Genomic DNA, 21,281 nt, shown 5'->3' on the forward strand with positions numbered 1-21,281 from the left:
TTCAACACTTTTAACCTAATAGGATGGTGGCATCTCACACCTTTTCCTTAATACAACACCAATATAAATGAAATTTTCAAGGAAAATGAGACAAACAAAGGACTATCTAGCCCTCAAAATACAACTCAATCACATAGAGATGCCTCCTAGCATTTGAAAATTTCAAGGTTTCAATGAAATATGAGGGTTAAAGGTAATCAATTAATCATAAAAATGCCATGAAAAAAAAAGAAACAACATAACTTTCTTTGGAAGGGACATTAGTTTGTTTACAAATGTTAAGAATTTAAGGCTAATCCAAACTATGGTAATCACCCTAGAGGGAGGGAGGGGGGGGGGTAAATAGGGTGATGGTCTCTTTTTCACAAATTTAAACTATGCAAAAATAAGAGAGAATTATATGCAAATATATAGTAAACAAAATAAACACAATTGCACATAATTTAAAAGAGTACAACCGATCGACCGGTTGAGCCATTTTTTTGGCTCAACACTCAACCTTTTTCCACTTAAAACCTTTTAACACAAGTTTGAAAATCATTTAACACAAGGTTTTAGTTGAAAACATAAAATCATCCAATTCTTAAGATATTTAAAACAATATTACTCTTGGATGATTTTGGTGCATAAATAAAGAATGAAATGCATTAAAGTCCTAGTGCACCAACAACCTTACAAAGAGATCTTAAGAAGCTTTGGTCTTGAAAAACTCTTCTCTTTGAGGTGGTCTTCTTCTTCATGGTTTCTCATTGGCTTGATTTGTCTTTGGATTGCCACTTTGGAAGTCGTCTTGCCTAATCACACTTGAAATGTGATCATTAGTTCTAAACCTTGTTTTGTTATCATCAAAATCAAGATTAACCAAACCTTGGTTTCACAACAACAAAGCCCTAACTCTTTCCATGTCTCCAACCATCACAATTTGTTAAGAAATAGAACTTTTATAATTACAAGGCTATGCAAAAATTCTTGAAGAATTTGATGAAAACAAATGAAATTTCTCATAAACTAACTCAAACATAATTTCAATTATTACAACACAAATAGTTCATTTATATTACCTTTGTATGATTTTGTCATCAACCAAATACATCATTAATTAACTTAACCTAAATTTAATCTAATAACATAATCAAATACAACAAAACCACTTTGTGTAATGTTGAAAAGAAATTTGAAGAAAGTAAAATAAGGATTAAGTTAGCCCTTTTCTTTAGTCCCAAAACAGAAAAAAAAATTGAGTTTTATCATTTCTTACATTTCATAAATCAAATAGAGAGAAAATCCCTAATTTTACTCTATAGATAAATTAATAATACTAGACAAAAAAAAACACGTAAAATAATTAATAAAGACTTATTGTCTATATGATTGAGATTTTCTTCTATGGACTACATTTAGATGTTGCAAAGTCAAAATTAAAAAATAAATAAATAAATGGAAGATTCCTTTAGAAACTAAGTAGGCTTTAAGGATCAGGAGAGATTTCATACTATGGAGAGATAAAGGTAGAGAAAAGGGTTAGGGTTTTTGAAATGAGTGATGTCAAGATGTGGGTCGATCTGTGTGAAATTGGGTGAAAAAGGTTTTTATATATATTTGAAAAAATGACAATTCCAAAAATGTTGCCCAAAATATTTAGAAAAGATTCTAAGAAGAACCAAATTTCCCTAAGCACTATTACACCCTTTTAAAAAGTAGCAATTTTGAATTGTTTCAAGGTGCTAATATATCTATTTAATAACCATTATTTTTAGTCTATTTTCCAAGTGTCATTTTAACTCCTAAATGTTGTTGCTTTCTAGAACTATCAAAGAACTAAGCATCAAAGATTGCATTTTTTTACCATTGAAAAGGGAAAAAATTAAAGTTGTCTCTCGTTTTTTTCATATCTAATCTTACAAATTTTTGTCGTTCAATAACCAAATGCTAGTACGAGTATTTTGCTCTAGTATCAATACCACATAGTGAAAGAAAAACATTATCCCTAAGTATTTAGAAACCTCGGGTGTACAATTGACATACTACCAGCAAACGATTAAGTTGGAAAAGGAAGGAGAAAAGAATGATAAGGAATTTTTTTTTTTTTGAATAAAATGTGAATCCATAATAGTGAGATATTTAAGTATATAGAAAAATCATTAAATTTAAGGTTAAGATAATAAAACACTATACAAGTTAAAAATATTCTAGTTTAGCATTTTGTAAGATAGGTTAAAAATACTTATATGTATATATATAAAAGTATTTTTAACCTATCTTACAAAATGTTAAACTAGAAAAATCATTGAATTTAAGGTTAAGATAATAAAACACTATACAAGCTCGGGCTCTCACAAAATATATATATATATATATATAACAACTCAAGAGTTTTGTTTGTTTTTTTCAATTCAATTTTATAGGGGAAATATAACAACTTGACATTTCTAGAAAGTATACTTAATATTCTTCATAAAGAAAACTATAATAAAATACTAAATATGTAAGAAAAATGCATGGAAATAGCCACCAATACAACATATTTTCACACAACCTTCCTTACCACTAACACAACTTATAGTTATTAAAAATTACTCATCAAATTTAATTTTCGTGAAAATCAAGTGATAAATGTTTATATAAAAATTCTATAATATCGATAAAGTACAGTACAAAAGATTTACTAGTATTCATTGGATTTAAAGATTCAATCTCTATCGTTCAATTAAAAAAAAAAATAGATACATGTAAACGGAAAAACATGTAACCGGCTAAAAGAACTCTATTATGGATAAGGAGAAAATGAGTCACATATAATAATAATAATAATAATATCCCAATCTTCTAAGTCAAAGATAGCTTCATTTCATTTTCCTTTTTCAATGTTATTCATGGGAACTAAAATGCAAAATAAAAATAATAACACTAACTTATTTTAAACAAGTTAGAATCATTGAAAATATGATTATGGTGCAAATATGACTAAGGTATAAAAGTTATGACAATGGTACAAAAAACTTGACCAATGTACTAAGATATAAAAATTGTGACATAGGTATGAAAAGACTAATGTGGTTAAGTATGTCAAAAATAAACGTACTAAGGTATAAAAATCATGACACAGGTATGAAAAAAAAATCACATCAAATTTGTTAAAAATCAAGGTACTAAGTTATCCAAAAGGTCTCCTAGACATGAGTAATGTGAATTAGATATGAAAAATACTATCAAAGTACTAAAGTACAAAAAATGTAATCTACATATAAATAATGTGACAAAGTTACAAAAAATATGACTAAAATACTAAGGGACGAAAAATGTGATTAAGGTATTAATGTACAATAGATATAACTTATGTATAAAGAATCTGATTATGATAGGAAGAATGTGATCTAAGGTATTAAAATACAATTAATGTAACATAGGTACAAATAGTATGACCAACATACGAAAAATGTTATTAATGTATAAAGATACAAATACAAAAAAAAAAAATGACTATGTTATGACATGTATAACTAAAATACTAAGGTATGAAAAATATAAGCTAAGTACAAAGAATGTGATCAAATACAAAAATTATGATCAAGGTATGGAAAATGTGACTTGGGTATATTAAGGTACAAAAAAATGTGACACGTACCAAGGTATCAAAAATGTGACCAACTTAAATACAAAAAATATGACTTAGATATGAAAAATTTTATCAAAATATAGAACATGTTATCAAGGTATGAAAGAACTAAGGTACGAAAAAAGTCACAATGGTACTAAATATGAAATTTGTAGTCTACATAGGAAAATAACTATGATACAAAAAATGTAACCAAAGTATGAAGGTATAAAGAATAAGAATAAAATATCTATAAAAATTTTATTATTATTTAACATAATAATTTTCTTCATGTGGTCATATTTGTATAAAATAAACAAAAGAATTTTACATCAAAATAATGAAACTTTCAACTTGGTAATATTTTCTTTATCACAAAAATGATCATCAACATATCTCTTTAATTAATACAAGAAATATTATCGACTTGTAACTTGATGGCATTATTTTTTATTTTTAAATTTAAACCCTAAATTGTCAAATAGGTTTCAAAAGAGAAAGCGTAATAGCAAATATTTTGTAAAATAATTTATTTTTTTAATTAATAATATATATCAACAAAATTCCATTGCAGTGAAATTACTGCCCTACCCATGGAAATGTCAAATGGCCGAAATACCCTTCTCAATGCATTAGGGTTTTACTTCGTTCTCATCGTCAAAAACCCAGAAGCAGAGTCGCTCGGGAGGTGAGGGAGAGTTGTTGGCCGGCGGTCTGTTCTTCGCAGCTCTGTAAACATGGGTAAACCCTAATACCTCTCTCTCTGCGCTTCTCTATCTACTTCTCTTTCTAACTCACAGTCTGAGACATGGGTTTCTGTGCGTGGTGTAGGTATCTCACGAGACTCCATGCATAAGAGGCGGGCAACTGGAGGCAAGAAGAAGGCCTGGAGGAAGAAGCGAAAGTAAAAAAAAATTCTCTCTATTTTTCCTTCTTTTTTTTTTGTGCCGAATGATAGTACAAATTACCCCACCTCCACTGTTTGTTTGCTGAGAAAATGAAGGAAAAGGGAAGGAAATAAAATAGCGCTTTTAACCTCTTCTTGCTCTGTTCTTTTAGTGTCTTGGAAATGAAATGAGGAGCTCAATTTTGTTGGATAGTTGTACTAGGCTCTGTGGATTCCCAGGAATGTTAATCGTGTTTTTATTGGTTTTCTTCCTAGGTTTTCTCGGTAGCCAAACGTCATTTTTGCATTCTAAGCTAGTTTTTTACAGGTTAGAAATTTCTCACCTTGTGGATGTTATGTTGTGCATTAATGTAGAGGCCTCTGTTTCTTTCAGCATTCAGTGTCATAACTTTTTGTCATTCTGAATTTATTTCTCTTCAGTAGCAGATTCACATTTCATTAACAACATCTGTCCTTTTTTTTTATTTGACGATGATGTACCCAAGAAACTAGAGACCTTGATTTTGCAATGCCTATGCAACTATTTTTGCTTTGGTTTGTTGAGTTGAGCTTTTGCATTTTCAAGAAATGAAAGTAATGGAAATTTTTTGCATAGAAAAACAACCAGAAGAAACAGATGAATTTTTTTATATGGTGAAAAATAAATATGAAAAAGATGCAAACATAGCTATATATATCGGAAGCATGAAGCATAGAGTAATATATGATCAATTTCATGAAAGAAAGTAGAATTAAAGAATTAAACTATATATACCATATGAAATATGAATCATTAATAGGCCCGTCACAAAATCTACACAAAGTAAGCTTTTTAAATTTTCAGATATGATTTTTAGTTCCAAATTCTAATTAGGGATGTATACTTATATGTTGATATGTATGTTTGTATATGTCATCTCCAAAGTTCCAACTCTTCATGTTTGTCATCATTTTTTTCCTCATTAAATAATAATAATAATAATAATAATAATAATAATAATTATTATTATTATTATTATTATAAAAATAAACTTAGTATATTAAGTTTTTATACACCAATTGTTATTGTTTTCAATGTGAACATCCAAATAAAAATTCTCCAAATTGTAAGAATAAATTTGCTTAACTTCTAGTATGATTTTTAACAACAAGAATGTAGTTTTTCATGTAGAATTATTTTGCATCTCTCCTTTTTATGATCAATTTCTCATGTCACTATATATTTTATTAAGTTAATAAAATAATTCTTTCAATAAATAAAATTTTGAATTTGATTTTTGTTAAAAATTTTAAACATAGTTAAAGGTATATGTATTGTTTTATCATTGTATCATATATTGTATATGGTATCATATGGATATCATAAGATGAGTTTAAGATAAGAAAAGGATTGTGATATATATTGGTTTCTACAAAAAAAAAAAAAGTGTATTGTATTGTTGTATCATGTCATAAGGTTTTAACAACTTTGTAAATAATTATTAAAATTGCTGATGGACCTTTTTATTTAAAAAGACTGCGTTTAATTTTTGCATGCTTCCATATGCTTAGTTATATGGCAAATTTTTGGTTAAAGCATCTGATTATCATTTCTTTCTGGGTCTTTGTAGGTATGAGCTTGGTCGCCAACCTGCCAATACCAAGCTATCAAGCAACAAGACAGTGAGGCGAGTTCGCGTGAGGGGAGGCAATGTGAAGTGGAGGGCCCTCAGGTTGGACACTGGGAACTATTCATGGGGTAGTGAAGCTGTCACCCGCAAAACGCGTATCTTAGATGTGGTTTATAATGCCTCGAACAATGAACTGGTCAGAACACAAACCTTGGTGAGAAGTGCAATTGTTCAGGTGGATGCAGCCCCATTCAAGCAATGGTACCTTCAGCATTATGGGGTAGACATTGGTAGGAAGAAGAAGACTACTGCTAAGAAGGAAACCACAGAGGTACCATAGATGCTTTCTTAAAATCTACATTTTCATATATGCATATTCAATTATTTGCCCATGATTATTTTTGTAATAGCTACATTCTTCTTTTCTGTAAATATCATTTTTTTTTTATATGTGAGTAAAAGTATTGTATTACCATTTCTGTAAATTTCAATTGCACTTTCATGACTCCATTTGATGGCTCATAGAGCAAAATGTCTACTTTGTCACCCTGGTTCTTGGCTTACAATACACATTCAATGTAAAAATGTTTTTGTAGATGCAACTCAATCTTTCATTGCATACTCTAGTGTAGGTAGTTCTTGGTTTACAATACACATTCAATGTAACAATGTTCTTGTGGATGCAACTTGATGTTTCATTCCATACTTTAGTGTAGGTAGGTGTCCCTCTTGTTCTAGCAACCAGATAAATTTGTGTACTTTGATCTCATATAGTGGATTGTAGATTAAAGGTCTTGGACTCCATGGTTTTTTATCTCCACAGTTAGTGTAGGGGTTTTCCATGTAAAAATTCTTTTGTCTCTTGTTTGATCTTTAATTACTTTGATTATCCCTAATATCTCCAAGTTTAAATTTAGGTTATTTTATTGAACTCTTATATTGTAATCTTTAAAAACACCCACTCACCCCCTCTAGGTGTTACCCTACTAGACAAACTGTTTTTCAGTTTCTTTTATGGGGTCAAATGTCGGGGTGGTTCATTGGAAAGATGGTGAGACTACTAGCCCCAAAGGGTGAGAACCTCACACTATGTCTTGTGTCTTATGTTCCAACCAAAACTTGTGTCCTCTTAGGAGACGGTAATATCCTTAATGGCATTAATTTAAATTATCATACTGTATGTAAGGCATTTTTATGACTGATCTTTCATTTCTTAGCATAGTCTCTCATGACAATGTCACAATGGCTCCCTAATTTAGCTCTTCCTGTCGCATTAGCTAAACATTCTAGAAGTCCCCCTTATCCTCATCCATGGTTCCTTAAAATAATTATCCATGTTTTTTTCTGAGTGGTCTTTTCCACTCTCTGCCATCTAGAGAACAACAATCATCTTTTCTGTTAAATATATCCTAAATGTTAGCTATTTGTCTCTTTTTGGGAAATTCATTGTGGTGAAGGTGGACACTTGGCTCGCTGAAAATTTATTACTGTTGAAATTTTATTCTTCTGTTCAAATTTTATTCTTTGTTATGTACCATTTGCATATTCATTGAATTCATTCTGTTTTTGCATACATTTTAAAGAACATTGTATGTCTAGCAGGCATTCTCTAGGGTCCTTAACAGTAACACAAGAGAGGTGCGAGATTGAATGCAATTTGTTGATTGTTTTACAGGAACTACAGTTTTGAGTTTGTTCCATTAACTGCAGCATTACTGCCTGTTACTTATCTTCTGAATACTTGTTTAATTGTAACATATTGTTGGCAATGCAATCAAAATTTGCTATTCCAGATTCAATCGTCATCCACATCTAGACAGCACACAAGTTGACAAGTTTACTTAAAATGCATTGTCCTTTTATGCATCACTCTTGCACAAAAGTTAGCCCCTCCCTTGATGGATCTTTATTCCAAACTCCGTCCCAAACTATCAAAAACATTTTTGATTTGGCAGTCTTTTGCTTGGATGTATGATGCAATGGATTCCACCAAATTGATCTTGAAATCAATCATTTAGATCAACTATTCCGATGCTCTTCAGAGCTTGATATGTGAATCCACCGAGGATTGCCCCCACAGCAAGGGGCTAATAGCACTATTATTTAGCATATCTATTTGTGTTGACATAAACAGAAAATACATGTGGACATGTATCAGCACACCTATGCATGTTTCGATTTTTCTTGAGATTGTATCGGCTTTGCTGTTTTGTGCTGGTTTCTTGTCAAAGCATCGAGGTTTCACCTCTGTAATTGGTTCATCCACTTCCAGCACAATATATCTAACCTTTTACTTCCTGGGTACATGCCTCTACTCCTAAAAATTGGAATTTTGCTGGGGCTTGTCCTTTCAAAACTAGATGTACTGTTGTCTATTTTTTATGGTATATTTTGCTTTAAATAAATGAATTTCATATGTATTAGCAGGAGGGAGAAGGTGGTGCCACAGAGGAAACAAAGAAGAGTAACCATGTTCTCCGCAAGCTTGAGAAGCGCCAACAAGATCATAAACTTGATCCTCACATTGAAGAGCAGTTTGGCAGTGGTAGATTGTTGGCTAGCATCTCTTCCCGACCAGGTCAATGCGGCAGAGCTGATGGGTGAGTTAGAAGACTCACGATATTTTTTTTTGCAAGCATACTCTGTCTGTTGGTTTACCTAAAATTGTTCCCATCAAAATTCCAATTGCAGATACATCTTGGAAGGAAAGGAACTGGAGTTCTATATGAAGAAGATTCAAAGGAAGAAAGGCAAGGGCAGTGCTGGTGCCGCTTAATTAAATGTGCAAGCTGGTTTCTTGTTCTTTCTTATTCCTCAATGGGTTGTCATTTTTTGGTTATGGTAATATCATAACTGATAAAATTTTGAGAATTTTGCATGCCAGACTAAATGGTTTTGACTTTTTCTCTTCGGGTAGTTTGGTTCTTGGTTTTGTTTCCCATACCAATGTTTAGCAGAACATGAAATGTATTTGGAAAGCATATCTTATTACACAGGTGTTGTTTGCTGTTGCTTTGGCACAAGTGTAACTTTGAAATTGGAAGTGATCTTAAGAGAACTAGAAACGCCTCATATTACTTGAAAGCAAAGGGTTTCCTTGTAAAAATTAGGTGTTTGATAAACTTTTGAAAATTATTTCGAAAAACTTTGATCAAATAGAGGGTCGCATTATAGGTGATTGTTCTAAAAATCCACTTTGATGGTCCTTCCTGGTGCCGTTCCAATCACTTGATAGCAGTAAGGTTGATCAAAAAGAGTCTTAGCCCATGTTTGATAACTGTTTTTAAGAACAGTTTTTTATTTTTTAGAATAAAAAAAACTGAAAAACATGTTTGACAATAAAAACATATTTACTGTTTTCTTTTTATTTTCTGTTCTCAGAAAATAAAAAATAAGGTGTTTTTAGATAAAAAAAATTTAATTGTTTTTAATTATTTTTAGTTATTTTTTTAGAGTTGTTTTAAAGAATAATTATATAAATATATAATGATTAAAAATAAAGTTATAGACATAAAAAATATTTTTAAAACATATTTAAAATATTAAAAATAGGTTAAAAATAATTTTAGGTTGTCAAATAAATTTTTGTTATATAAAACATCAAAAAACAGTTTCAAAAACTGTTCTTAAAAACTATTTTTTTCCTAATTGTTTTTAAAAACAATTACTTAACAAGTCTTAGTTTTTATCATGTTCTTGCTATTTGTATTTTGACAATGGTCTTGTTTTTAGTATTTAGGTTTTATTTCTTTGTGACTTAATCTCATTGATTTGAATTAAATTTATTTAACAACTAATTTCTGATCATATACATCAATAACTAGAACTTCGATTGAAGTTTAGTATTGATACCATAGGATTTTTTTTCTCATATTCACTGGGTTTACCAAAGAAATTTTTGTTGGGCTTTTGTTTTGGTTTTTTTCTTTTTTTTCTTTTTTCCTTTTTCTTTTTCTTTTTTTTTTTCCTTTTTTCTTTTTTTTTTTCTAATTATAAAACTTCCATTTCTTTTCGAAAATTAATTGGGATAAAATTTTAGGTGAAAATTTTAAAATTATTTTAGGCTATGTTTGGTTCCTCAAAAATACTAAGAAAAAAAAAAAAATTAAAGAAAATGATTTTTTTTAATGTTTGGTTTTAATATGGAAAATAGGAAATAAAATCAAATATAATTAAAATTAAATAGAAATATATATTTAAAATTATTTAGTCTTTACATATAAGATGAAAAATAGGATAAATGAATTTGAAATAATATATAAAATAATTTATCGATTTAAATCTATTTTTTATTTTTCTTCACTTTTTCTTTCTTTTTACTTTTCTTTTTTATTTTTTTTCCTTCCCATTGTTTTCATATTTTTCAAAAAAAGGAAGACAATTATAGAGGAGAAAAAGGTATAATAGAAATTTATAAAAATTTTCCTCCATTGCCAGGAATGTATTATTTTTTTAATTTTCCTTGTCTTTATTTAAGAAATTTTTTGTTAATTCTTTTTTTATTTTTTGCTTTGTTATTTTCTTGGTTCATAAGTATTAGAAATTTATAGTGAATTTGGTAATAATTTTATGAAATTTTTTTAATCTTTTTAATACTTAAAGTGTAAAATTTGCAAGTGTTAAAAATAAAAACACTTTTATAATTACTGTTTAAATGTACTCTTAATTTTTTTAATCTTTTATTTCTTTGAGGAATAAAAAATAATGGATTTAGTCATTTTCTTATAAATATGTATTTTGGGTTACACTTGTTTACTTCTTTTTCTTCTTTTTTTGTTTTTTTTTAAAAAGTAGATAAAATAAAATGTATAAATTTCTATTGAAAAGATAGGCACATATCTTACATATTTTTAAAAAATATTTGAAATTTTAAATAAGTACAAATTTTCATTTCCTCAAAATTTTAAAATATTGAAAAACATTTTTAAGAATATAAGATATATTTCTATTTTAAAATATGGAAAATATATTCAATTTGGTATAGAATCCTCTCAATTAGTGGGATCTATTTGGGAAAGTTTTCAAAAACAATTCTTAAAAGTAGGTTTTTAGAATATTTTTCAAAAATAGTTTTCTGAAACAAAAGTCTATTTGAGAATTTGGAACATTTTCGAAGTGTTCCAAATTTGAAAATTTTAAAAATATGCTTTGTGTTTTCAAAAATAAAAAAAAAAATTTTTATCTATAATGTTTTCTTTATCATTCTCTTGTTGGTACAATTATTTTTTTTAAATGATCCTTAAAAAGTAATTATAAATCTTTAAAATATGTTTTTAGAAAACATTCCATTTTCATAGCAAAATTTTAAAATATAATTTTTTTGTCAAAAAAATTGTTAAGTATGTTTTCAAGTCTAGAAAATAATTTTTTGCTTTTTAGAAAAAAAAAAATAAAAACAATTCTCAAACAAATTATTAATTTCTTAAAATCAAAAACTTATAACAAGGTTGGAAATTACCATTTTAGAAAACATGTTTAGTACAAAGCTTCTTGAAATAATATTTTACATTATAAAAAAATTTAACCCATTTTTAAGTGAGGTTGTTTTTAAAAATAATTTATAAAAACAAATTTAAAAAAACATGATCAAACGTACTTATGTTTTCCTTTTGTTTATAAAAATGATGAAAACAATTCCTACTTATTCTTTAAAAATTATTTCCAACAATAATAACTAAATAATGTTAAAAAAATTTAAAAACAATTTTTTATTTTTAAAAATAAAAGTCCGCTCATAACATATATAAATATTTAAAAATAAAACTATTAAAAAAAAATATTTAGATGTGCTTAAAAAATGTAAAGCTATAATTTTAAAAAGAGGATTTAACTTAAACCCCAATTTTTTTTTCTTAAAAAAGAAGAAAAAAAGAAGTGCAAAATTCTGGTGACCCCTGACATGGTATATAAATACACCCCAAATAAATTAGAAAATGGAAATTGAATTTATGAACCAACAAAAGTAAGGAGGACGAAGTGATGACCAAATCCCCAATTGCCCAATTACCATAGAGATGCACCAACGCATTCGTCACATTCTTCACATCCTCCCAGAAAACTAAAAGGCTTCGGAACCTCTCTCCATCTCCCTCTCTCTTTCTTCCTCTCTGTCTCTCTCTTGTATTCAATTTCAGCGGCAGAGAGAAAGAAGAGAAACTAAAAAGAAAAAACCAAAAAAAAAGAAAAAACACTCACAGAGAGAAAGGAAAGATGTCGGAGATGGGCGCAGATCAGGAGGGCATCGATGGAGTTCGGATGACCTGGAACGTCTGGCCCAGGACCAAGGTGGAGGCCAGCAAGTGCGTGATCCCAATCGCTGCTTCGGTTTCTCCGATCCGATCACATCCTGACATCCCCACGCTCCCCTACGCGCCGCTTCGTTGCAAGACCTGCATATCCCTTCTCAACCCCTTCTGCCGCGTAGACTTCGCCGCCAAGATCTGGATCTGCCCATTTTGCTTCCAGCGCAACCACTTCCCACACCACTACTCCATGATCTCCGAATCCAACCTCCCCGGCGAGCTCTACCCGCAATACACGACCGTTGAGTACTCTCTTTCTAACCCTGGGGCGGTTCCCGATGTCGCCGCGCCTCAGTCCATTCCGCCGGTGTTTCTTTTTGTGCTTGATACGTGTATGATTGAGGAGGAGTTGGGGTTTGTGAAATCGGCGCTTAAGAGGGCGATCGGATTGCTGCCGGAGAATGCGCTGGTGGGGTTTGTGTCGTTTGGAACGCAGGTGCAGGTTCACGAGTTGGGGTTTTCGGAGATCTCGAAAGTGTACGTGTTTCGTGGCTCCAAGGAGATTTCCAAGGACCAGGTTTTGGAGCAATTGGGGCTCGGCGGCGCCGGGCGGAGGGCGGTCGGTGGGTACCCGAAGGGGGTGCAGAATGGGTATGCGAGTTCGGGGGTTACGCGGTTTTTACTGCCGGCGTCGGACTGCGAGTATACTCTTAATTCGGTGGGGTTTTTGGAATTATGCTCCTGGTTTTGTGTTTTGGTTTTGATTCATGGAGAATTGGGATGCTAATTTTTGGGACTTTTTTTTTTTTTCAGTTGTTGGATGAATTGCAAACGGATCAGTGGGCGGTGCAACCAGGCCATAGGGCGTTGCGGTGCACCGGAGTGGCGCTGAGTGTTGCGGCAGGTTTGCTTGGCGCTTGTTTGCCTGGCACTGGTGCAAGGATTATAGCTTTAGTTGGGGGTCCTTGCACAGAAGGCCCGGGAACGGTAAAACCTCTAATTCTGATGTTTTTGCTTGTTAATACTTCCAAAATTTAATGATTTAATTGTGTTTGTTTGCTGTACAGAAATGAATGCTATATTTTGCATGCCACAATTCATGAACTTGTTAATTTTATTGTTTTTCACAGATTGTATCAAAAGATTTATCAGATCCGGTACGTTCTCATAAAGATCTTGATAAGGATGCAGCACCATATTTTAAGAAAGCAGTCCAATTTTATGAAAATATTGCAAAGCAAATGGTTAGCCAAGGTCACGTCTTGGACCTTTTTGCTTCTGCTCTTGATCAGGTTTGTCTTAGCCTTTATATTCTGTTGTAACTTCTAAAATTCCTGGCTTTGTTTTTGCCCATATATGCTGCTTAGACTGGAATGCTTATTTTGTAGTTTGTTTTCTTACGCATCTCTTTTTGGAATGAGAAAAAGTGTTGAACATTTTTATTCAGCCAATTTATATTGCTAGGGTTGTTACTCAGGTGGCTTGGGTTGAATGCAAATTATTATTATTATTATTATTATTATTATTATTATTTTTAAATTTGCATAAAATTTAGCTGATTTTGATTTTGAAGATTTTTTGTATTGGAACAATTATAGTTAACAAGATATTACTCTTATAATATTTCAGAAACTCTTATTTCTTTAGTGTATCTTCTGAGTTATATTTCTTGGCTATGGTCACTTCTTGGGTGGGCTGGGTTGAAGGGCCACCAACCCTACCTTTAAAACTTGAAGAGGTTGCCTAAGCCCAATACAATTCAACTTATGGGAGGTGATGTCTTGGATTAGGTCAAATAGAGAGTTTAATAACATGTATTGTTTGTCTTGGTGTAAGATATGGTGTGGGAACAGACATCATGGTTGTTTCCTAAAATTTTCCATATTGCTCTTAATATATTGATAACAAATAAATGGTACTTGTTAAAAAAATATTGATAACAAATAAATGAAGCAATGCCATCACTAATGAGTACTTGCAATCCTACTTGGAGAATCTCTTGTTGTTGTAGACTTCAAGTTGGTTTCCTCGAGGAATATGGGAAGGGATGAGCTGGGTAATATTGGTTCTGGGCTATGCATTTTGAAAAATAGAAATAGAATTATTTTTATGGTGAGAAATCACACATACAAAATCATGAGTTATTTGTCTTTTTTAGATTTCCTGATTATGAAATGGGATTTGGTATGGCATCTTACTCCCTTGCTATATGGCTTGCCATCTTAAAGAAATACTTTGCATATGCTACTTTTTGATTGACTTAATACTAAATTTCATGGTTGGAAATCACAGTTGGTTGTCATAGATGGTCAAATATCTTGTGATGGGTGCCGTTCGTACTCACAATGGGCTTCTACTTTCATCATCTAGAACATCTACTAGGCTTTATCTCAGCCAAAATTTATAGCAGGCCTCTCTCCTAGTATCAATAGGCATGTAGAAATTCATAGAGCATTATATCTGATTGTGAGACTCTTTGGGAGAGGAAGGGGTTTGGAGTCCTAGGTTCTCTAGGTCCTTCAATGACTGGGAGGTGGACGAGGTGGAGAGATTACTTTTGACAATCCGGGGAAGGAGGCTTAACCCTCATTTGGAAGATAGAGTGCTGTGGAAAGAGACTAAGGATGGGATTTTCTCAGTTAATTCTCTTTATTGTGCTCTAGTTTCTAGAAGTGTTGTTCAGTTTCCTAATAGCATTATTTGGAGTCCTTGTGTTCCTACCAAAGTGGGTTTTTTTGCTTGGGAAGCCTCTTGGGGTAAGGTGTTAACTTTGGATCAACTTAAGAAGAGGGGGTGGATTTTAGCTAATTGATGCTTTCTTAGTTATGTGGAAAAAGAGTCTATTGATCATATCCTTATTCATTGCACTAAGGCAAGAGTTTTATGGGAATTATTGTTTGCTATTTTTGGAGTTAATTGGGTTCTTCCTCTTTCGGTTAGAGATACCCTTCTTGGTTGACGTGGGTTTAATATGGGCAAGAAGCATAGAAAGGTGTGGAAGGCAACCCCTTTGTGTCTTTTTTAGGCGATTTGGAAGGAAAGAAATAGGATTGCTTTGAGGATGAGGAGCTCTCGATTCATATGTTGAAAAATTATTTTGTATGTAATCTTTGGCTTTAGACTAAGTCGGTTGTAAATGAAGGTCCTCTTCCTTTATTCAATTTTTTTGATTGGTTGGGTTCTAGATGAGGGTTGGTGATTTTTGTATCCCCTTTTCTCTTGTTTGTGCCTTATGGTTGTATACCCCTGTATGCTTTTGGGTTTTACTTATCAAAAAAAAAAAAAAAATCTAATTGTGAGACTGTCCAACAATCTCAAATTCTGGTGAGTCATACTTCAGGCCATAAAGCCAACCCAAGATAGGATATGACTAGGTGTTTTTGTTTTTAAACTATATTTCCTTAACAAACTTATACAAATTAAAACAACTGCTCATTAAAAGTTTATTTTCCTCAAATTCCCTGTAAGAAATTAAAAAGAAGCTACCAGGAACTTCGATATAGAGCATACAGGTTCTATTTCTGAACCTAGAATTGGGATATAATGACAGTTGGTCTAATCTTTCCATGGAAATGAACCTGGATACTCCCTTATTAGGGATGGGTCATCTGATGGTTGATACCTGTAGTATTTCTCTAGCCCATGCTACCAGAGACTAGTCAAACACACACATCTTAGAAGCAGTATATTAAGCATGTGAGCCATGAAAATTTCTTATAGTATCTCTATAAAGAATTCTTTACTTTTTCATGCTCATTGATTGAATAATCTACGAGTCCTTACCCTACCAAATGCCTATGTTCATTATCTTAGAATTCCTCCAAACTTAATTTCAGGTCTACATAAATTGTTATTTCTGAAACAAAGAATGATAGTTAGGAGTTCTGTAATAGAATATGTGGAGTCTTGGGCTCTTAAAGTGTTAGGAAAACTTCATTCATTGACATGTCCATTTAATGCAGTGGTTCAATTGTGTAACAATGGTTTAAGCTGTTGAGCAATATGATTGCATTGGCAAATTAATCATTAGCATGACTTACTTATGGAGATTCTAGAGATTGCTATATTTCTCTTTTGTCATTAATTCTAGAGTCAAGCAAATCCAAAGATCTGTTTTGCTGCATGGAACTGGGATCATCCTGCCTAGTTTGTGAAATCCTTTTTCTCAAGTCAGTGTAGAAGGTGTTTGTTTGCATTAACATGAATCTGAATCTGAATAGGCTTGTTATGATTTATCTGTGGCAGCAACTGTGACATGGTCGTTAGTTATATCTCTCATTTTAAGTAGGTGAACAAAAGCAGATGAATAGAAATATAATACAATAGAGCTTTTGAATGTGATTGGGTTGGGATTTTTGGTGGAAGGATCATAGCAAGTGAGTAGCCTGGCATAATAAGATATATAGTGCCATGTTTTCTTGGGTTTCCTCCATCTGTCACCACATCTGTTTTTTTACATAAAAGTAGCAGTTGACTGCATTAATTTAACGGCATGTTTACTTCATTCCTTGGGAATGAGGAGAAAGGGAGTCATTCCCTTTCCTAGGATTCCAACTTTTTACTTCATAGTTGGAATCAATCTAAGTGTGGGTCCCACCTATTTTGAGGATCTCATTCCTCCAAAATGGAGAATGGGTTTTCCTCATCACCCCCAAAGAATCCCATTCCCGTTCTTTGGGAAATAGATATTTGGCTTTTTTGCCCTTATCTTATTGCTTTTATTTTTTATCAATTAATGTGCAAATATTATATGAATTATGATTATCCTAAATTATGTAGTTTAATTAGAAATAAATTATTACCTTTATATTAACAATATGCTTCTTAAACCATCAAAAGAGTTTCTATAAAAGATTATTCTTTAATATTAAAAATTAAAATAACAAGGAGAATATTTTTTTTTTCCTTCCAATCATTTTTATTGATGTAAAATCTTTTAAAAAATAAACTAATAAATAAAATATCTTAGATTTTATAAATAATTAGATCTTAAAAAATAATTAGAAAATTTTGCTAAAGTATCAAGCTTAGTCATTTCACATAAAATTTCAGCTTTTACTTATTATTTATTGTAAAATATTTATTAGCACAAGCTTGTTTCAATGGGCAATTTCTTCCCTCACAAGTTGATTTGAAAAAATGAATACGCTATTTCTTCCCTCACAAGGGACAGTTCGATGCACAGTCTCTACAAGAAATATTTGACTTGAGTTCCTATAAAAGAAGACTGCATGAAAACCAAACTGCCACTGTACTCTATCCTTAATCACATGTTCTGTCAGATCTTTGCCTCATGTCACTCTTCTATTCTTTTTTTTTTCCTCTTTTGATAAGAGAGTGTATTAAGAAGCGCACAAGAGTACGCCCTTTTTATTGTCTCATCTTCTAAGATTACAAAAGAGTAACACAATACTCTGATCAAAAGTTATTTCAAATTCTAAGCTTTCTTATCCACTATCAAACACACATCAATGTGTGTGGAGCCATTCACTGCACCTGGATCTACTAAAGAAGCATCTCTGTGCAGAAGGAAAAGAGCAATTAAGACCAGGTGATTGTCTGCTCCTGGCTTAGATTTTTGTAGTATTACTAAATCCTTGTCAATCAAGTTATTCACTGATAATCTGCTGCCAATTATCTGTTGACCACACAAAGAAGGTGGCTCTAGACGGTGTCAGAGAGAGAGGGAAGGAACAAACCATCTCTCATTTCACAACCTGTAATAGTTTTTTGTTATTCATGACCCACTGGCCAGCCTCCTGCTTTCCTTTTCCATTATAATATCGTTTTAATCGAATCATCCTGTTACTCAACCTCACAATTTTGCTGCCTTATACAGAGGATGGGGTTCCAAACCACTCACCATTGTTCCAGGCAGATTATTTTTTAACCCTTGCATTCTTGTTTCTGTACCTTAAGATCTATGAAGAAGCATTTCAGACCAAACCAGTGCACCAAGTATCATTCTGCACGTCAACTTTTCTGCATATCTGCAAACCTTTCTTAAAGGATAAGTTCCCAGATATTTGGCATGAGTTTTTAAAAAATAGAAAAATGAAGAGGAATTTGGTGCATATTTGAGATAATATTTTATTATAGCTAATTTTATTGATTGGTTGGGGTCTAAGTAGGCTTGTGGCAATCGGTTTTTTTGTCTTTTGGCCTTTGATGGTGGGTGTATAGGTTTGTATACTTAGAGTCGCTATTTTAGCGTCTCTTTTTATTAATGAAATTCATTTACTTATCAAAAAAAAAAAAAAAAATTTGAGATAATATTTTATTAAATTTTGTTTATGGATTAAAAAGGAAGTGCTATAGTACCTAATACCAGTTTATCAATAAGTGGTCTCATTATTTAAATGAGTGTGACCACATTGTATTATGTGCTCAAGTAAGGAGTGAACCATCTTCCAGTTTAATGTACAACAACCCCTGTTCCATGTAATGTTGTTATAAGAGGGCTGTCAGATTTGCAAGTCATGTGCGATAAATATAAGAAATTTGAGCTAGTAGAGTGGTTGTTATGTGTATGTCTGTTTCTACATGGTTTAAAATTGTGTGGATGTCAAGTGTGGGTATATCAGACTATTAGTATATGTCTAGGTATTTGGCCCTTGAATTCCCAAATTTTAAGATATGAGTACTCAACTAAAAGGGATCTTGCAAATGGGATGGGTGCTTAAGCACAATTGAGATTTTAAATATATTGGATATTATATATTTATACAAGACAATGTTTCATCTAAAAACAAAAATAGTACACCTAAATACACAAGACATATACAATAACACCTAAAAGTAAGGTCACAAAAGAGAAGCCACAAAAAACCACTCTACTCTCAACTAGGCCCCACACAAAAAACATTTTATTAAATAAAATATATATGATTTTTAAATGTGAAGATATTTGTTGGAATTTAATTAATTTTACATATATATTTAAATTTATATAGCCTACTATTTTGTAATTTAAAAAAATATTACATTATTTTACTTATCTTATTTACACTTTCATCATTATAATTTTTTTTAAAAGAATGAAGTTCTATTATTTTTTGGTTTGCAATATAAAATACAAGGTAAAAAGTAGCTGAGTGGAGTTGACTTCACCTTTGGATCCTTGGGTCCAAACGTCCAAACGTCAAATCCTCATGTTGTTTTCCATTTAAAATTTTTTCTCATTGATCTATCCCATGCATTCCATGTTGCACTCAGATCAGGAAAAGATGTTTATATTGATCACTCACCCAAAACAAATTGCAAGAAATAGTGCGAGGTCTAGTAGATAGCCCACATGAAGCTGGGCTTCCAGGATTGAGGCCCATTTGGCTGGGCGAGTTTTGCCAAAAAATTAAAGGGGATCCAAGTTTGAACCAGCAGACCGGTTCACTGAATCAGTGGTTCACCCACCGGTCTGTCCGGTTTGATGGTAGTTTGATAGCTATTCCAGTCTAGATGGTGACCCGGACCAGATTTGGCATCGGATGATCGTCCAACTGGTCAAACCAGCCGGTTTGGTCCGACTTTTAAAACATTGATATAAAGAAACATATTCATTAAAAAGATTAAAAATATAAGTGAAGGATGAGTAATTCTTTCCAAATTTACAAAATATGTTAAAAAATAGTGGTAGAGAAATCTTCTCCAATATACATCAAAGGGTACCTCAAGAGACAATACAAAAAAAAGAAAAAGAAAAAAAAGTGACATGTCATTCCTTAGGGGTTTGTACATTCTACAAAATGATCTTGAAGCATCATTCCTCTCTTTGCTATTTTAACCCTTTTGGTCTACATGTCAAATTCCAATTGAGTTGAATAACATTGAGAGGAATGCCTTTGAAAGCTGTAGTAGTAGTGATCCAAAAAGATGAATAAAAATAAATTATATCTAATATCATCTTTGAACTCCTTCACTTGTCCTCAAAGATTCTTGCATTTCTTTCCCACCATACCATCCAAATCAGTGTAAGACAATTAATTTGCCATAGAACTTGGCCTCTAGTAGTACTCCCTAAACCCTTGAAGGAAATGGTCATCATGTCATTAATGTCTAGGAGAAACCCAATCCAATCTAACCACTTTAAATAGCTTGTGTATGGTTCCAATGTCATCGGATAGTGTAAAAAAAGACGATCAATTGATTCTTCACTTCTCCTACACAAAGAGCAACAATCAAGACTAAGGGCTTTGAAAGGTCACTAAGGAAATTCCTTAACCTTTGATGTGGCTTTTGATTTCCATATGAATTTTATTTAAAATATTAGCTGTTTCATTTAACGAAAAGAATTTTTATTTATTTTTTAGTGGCTTGTAATCATTCTTTGACTCTATTGCATGATAATTTTCAGGTTGGGGTTGCAGAGATGAAAGTTGTGGTTGAAAGAACAGGTGGTCTTGTTGTTCTGGCTGAAAGTTTTGGTCATTCCGTATTTAAAGACTCTTTCAAGCGCATTTTTGAAGAAGGGGAACAGTCTCTTGGCCTCTCTTTTAAGTGAGTTACTCATTATGATGTAGTCATTGTTTATTGTTCTTTAATTTTTCCCCATGCCTTGTTACTTTTAATGCTTGACTGTACAGTTTTGTTGCTAAGTTTATTGAACCACACTCCCACCCTTACCTTAGTTACAAGAATTGTCCACACTAAGTGATGCAGCTACAATAGAACTATGGTTTTGTCATTCTGACTTTTAAATTTCATAGTGCTTGCTGTTTAGCTTTCATGGAAGGAGGACTAGGTGGCTAATGCATAACTGAGTCCCAACGAAATCCACTCCTCTTTTCATCCATCAGTTCACAGCTTAAGGAAAGAAGAAAATAATACTTTCGTTCTCATTATGTTCTAAATCCTTTGAAACATTTTGGTTGGAATTTTGAAAAGGTTTCTTTTCCTTTTTTGTTTGTTTTAAAGCGATTGGACTTTGTACATATATAGGGGCTCCCTTTGGT

At 31.8% G+C, this 21,281-nt stretch overlaps 2 protein-coding genes across 3 annotated transcripts; both read left to right on the forward strand.

Moving 5' to 3' along the window:
* Positions 1-4,245: 4,245 nt before the first annotated feature.
* On the forward strand, positions 4,246-9,114 carry LOC117914288 (40S ribosomal protein S8-like). 2 transcript variants are annotated; one of them, XM_034829551.1, is made up of 5 exons: positions 4,246-4,336; positions 4,427-4,499; positions 6,092-6,422; positions 8,516-8,691; positions 8,783-9,114. In XM_034829551.1, exons 1-5 carry the CDS (start codon positions 4,333-4,335, stop codon positions 8,865-8,867), a joined length of 669 nt encoding a protein of 222 aa, XP_034685442.1. In that variant the 5' UTR covers positions 4,246-4,332; the 3' UTR covers positions 8,868-9,114. The 2 variants fall into 2 exon arrangements, with proteins under 2 accessions (XP_034685442.1, XP_034685443.1); XM_034829552.1 differs by having other exon boundaries at positions 8,519-8,691.
* Positions 9,115-12,066: 2,952 nt separating this feature from the next.
* Positions 12,067-20,850, forward strand: LOC117914287 (protein transport protein SEC23-like). The gene is made up of 4 exons (XM_034829549.1): positions 12,067-13,051; positions 13,147-13,320; positions 13,464-13,625; positions 20,684-20,850. The coding sequence occupies exons 1-4, from the start codon at positions 12,302-12,304 to the stop codon at positions 20,828-20,830; spliced, it is 1,233 nt and encodes a 410-aa protein (XP_034685440.1). The 5' UTR covers positions 12,067-12,301; the 3' UTR covers positions 20,831-20,850.
* The last annotated feature ends 431 nt before the right edge of the window (positions 20,851-21,281 follow it).

This window comes from Vitis riparia, chromosome 5 (assembly GCF_004353265.1).
Source record: "Vitis riparia cultivar Riparia Gloire de Montpellier isolate 1030 chromosome 5, EGFV_Vit.rip_1.0, whole genome shotgun sequence".
Lineage (NCBI taxonomy): Eukaryota > Viridiplantae > Streptophyta > Magnoliopsida > Vitales > Vitaceae > Vitis > Vitis riparia.

What these genes read in the sequence shown, in the direction of transcription:
- LOC117914288 (XM_034829551.1), top strand. An exon ending in CTAAGAAGGAAACCACAGAG is followed by an intron (nt 6,423 to 8,515) that starts GTACCATAGATG and finishes CATATGTATTAG; the next exon opens with CAGGAGGGAGAAGGTGGTGC. An exon ending in CAATGCGGCAGAGCTGATGG is followed by an intron (nt 8,692 to 8,782) that starts GTGAGTTAGAAG and finishes TTCCAATTGCAG; the next exon opens with ATACATCTTGGAAGGAAAGG.
- LOC117914287 (XM_034829549.1), top strand. Translation starts at nt 12,302, where the DNA reads ATGTCGGAGATGGGCGCAGATCAGGAGGGCATCGATGGAGTTCGGATG. An exon ending in GCACAGAAGGCCCGGGAACG is followed by an intron (nt 13,321 to 13,463) that starts GTAAAACCTCTA and finishes TGTTTTTCACAG; the next exon opens with ATTGTATCAAAAGATTTATC. An exon ending in TTGCTTCTGCTCTTGATCAG is followed by an intron (nt 13,626 to 20,683) that starts GTTTGTCTTAGC and finishes GATAATTTTCAG; the next exon opens with GTTGGGGTTGCAGAGATGAA.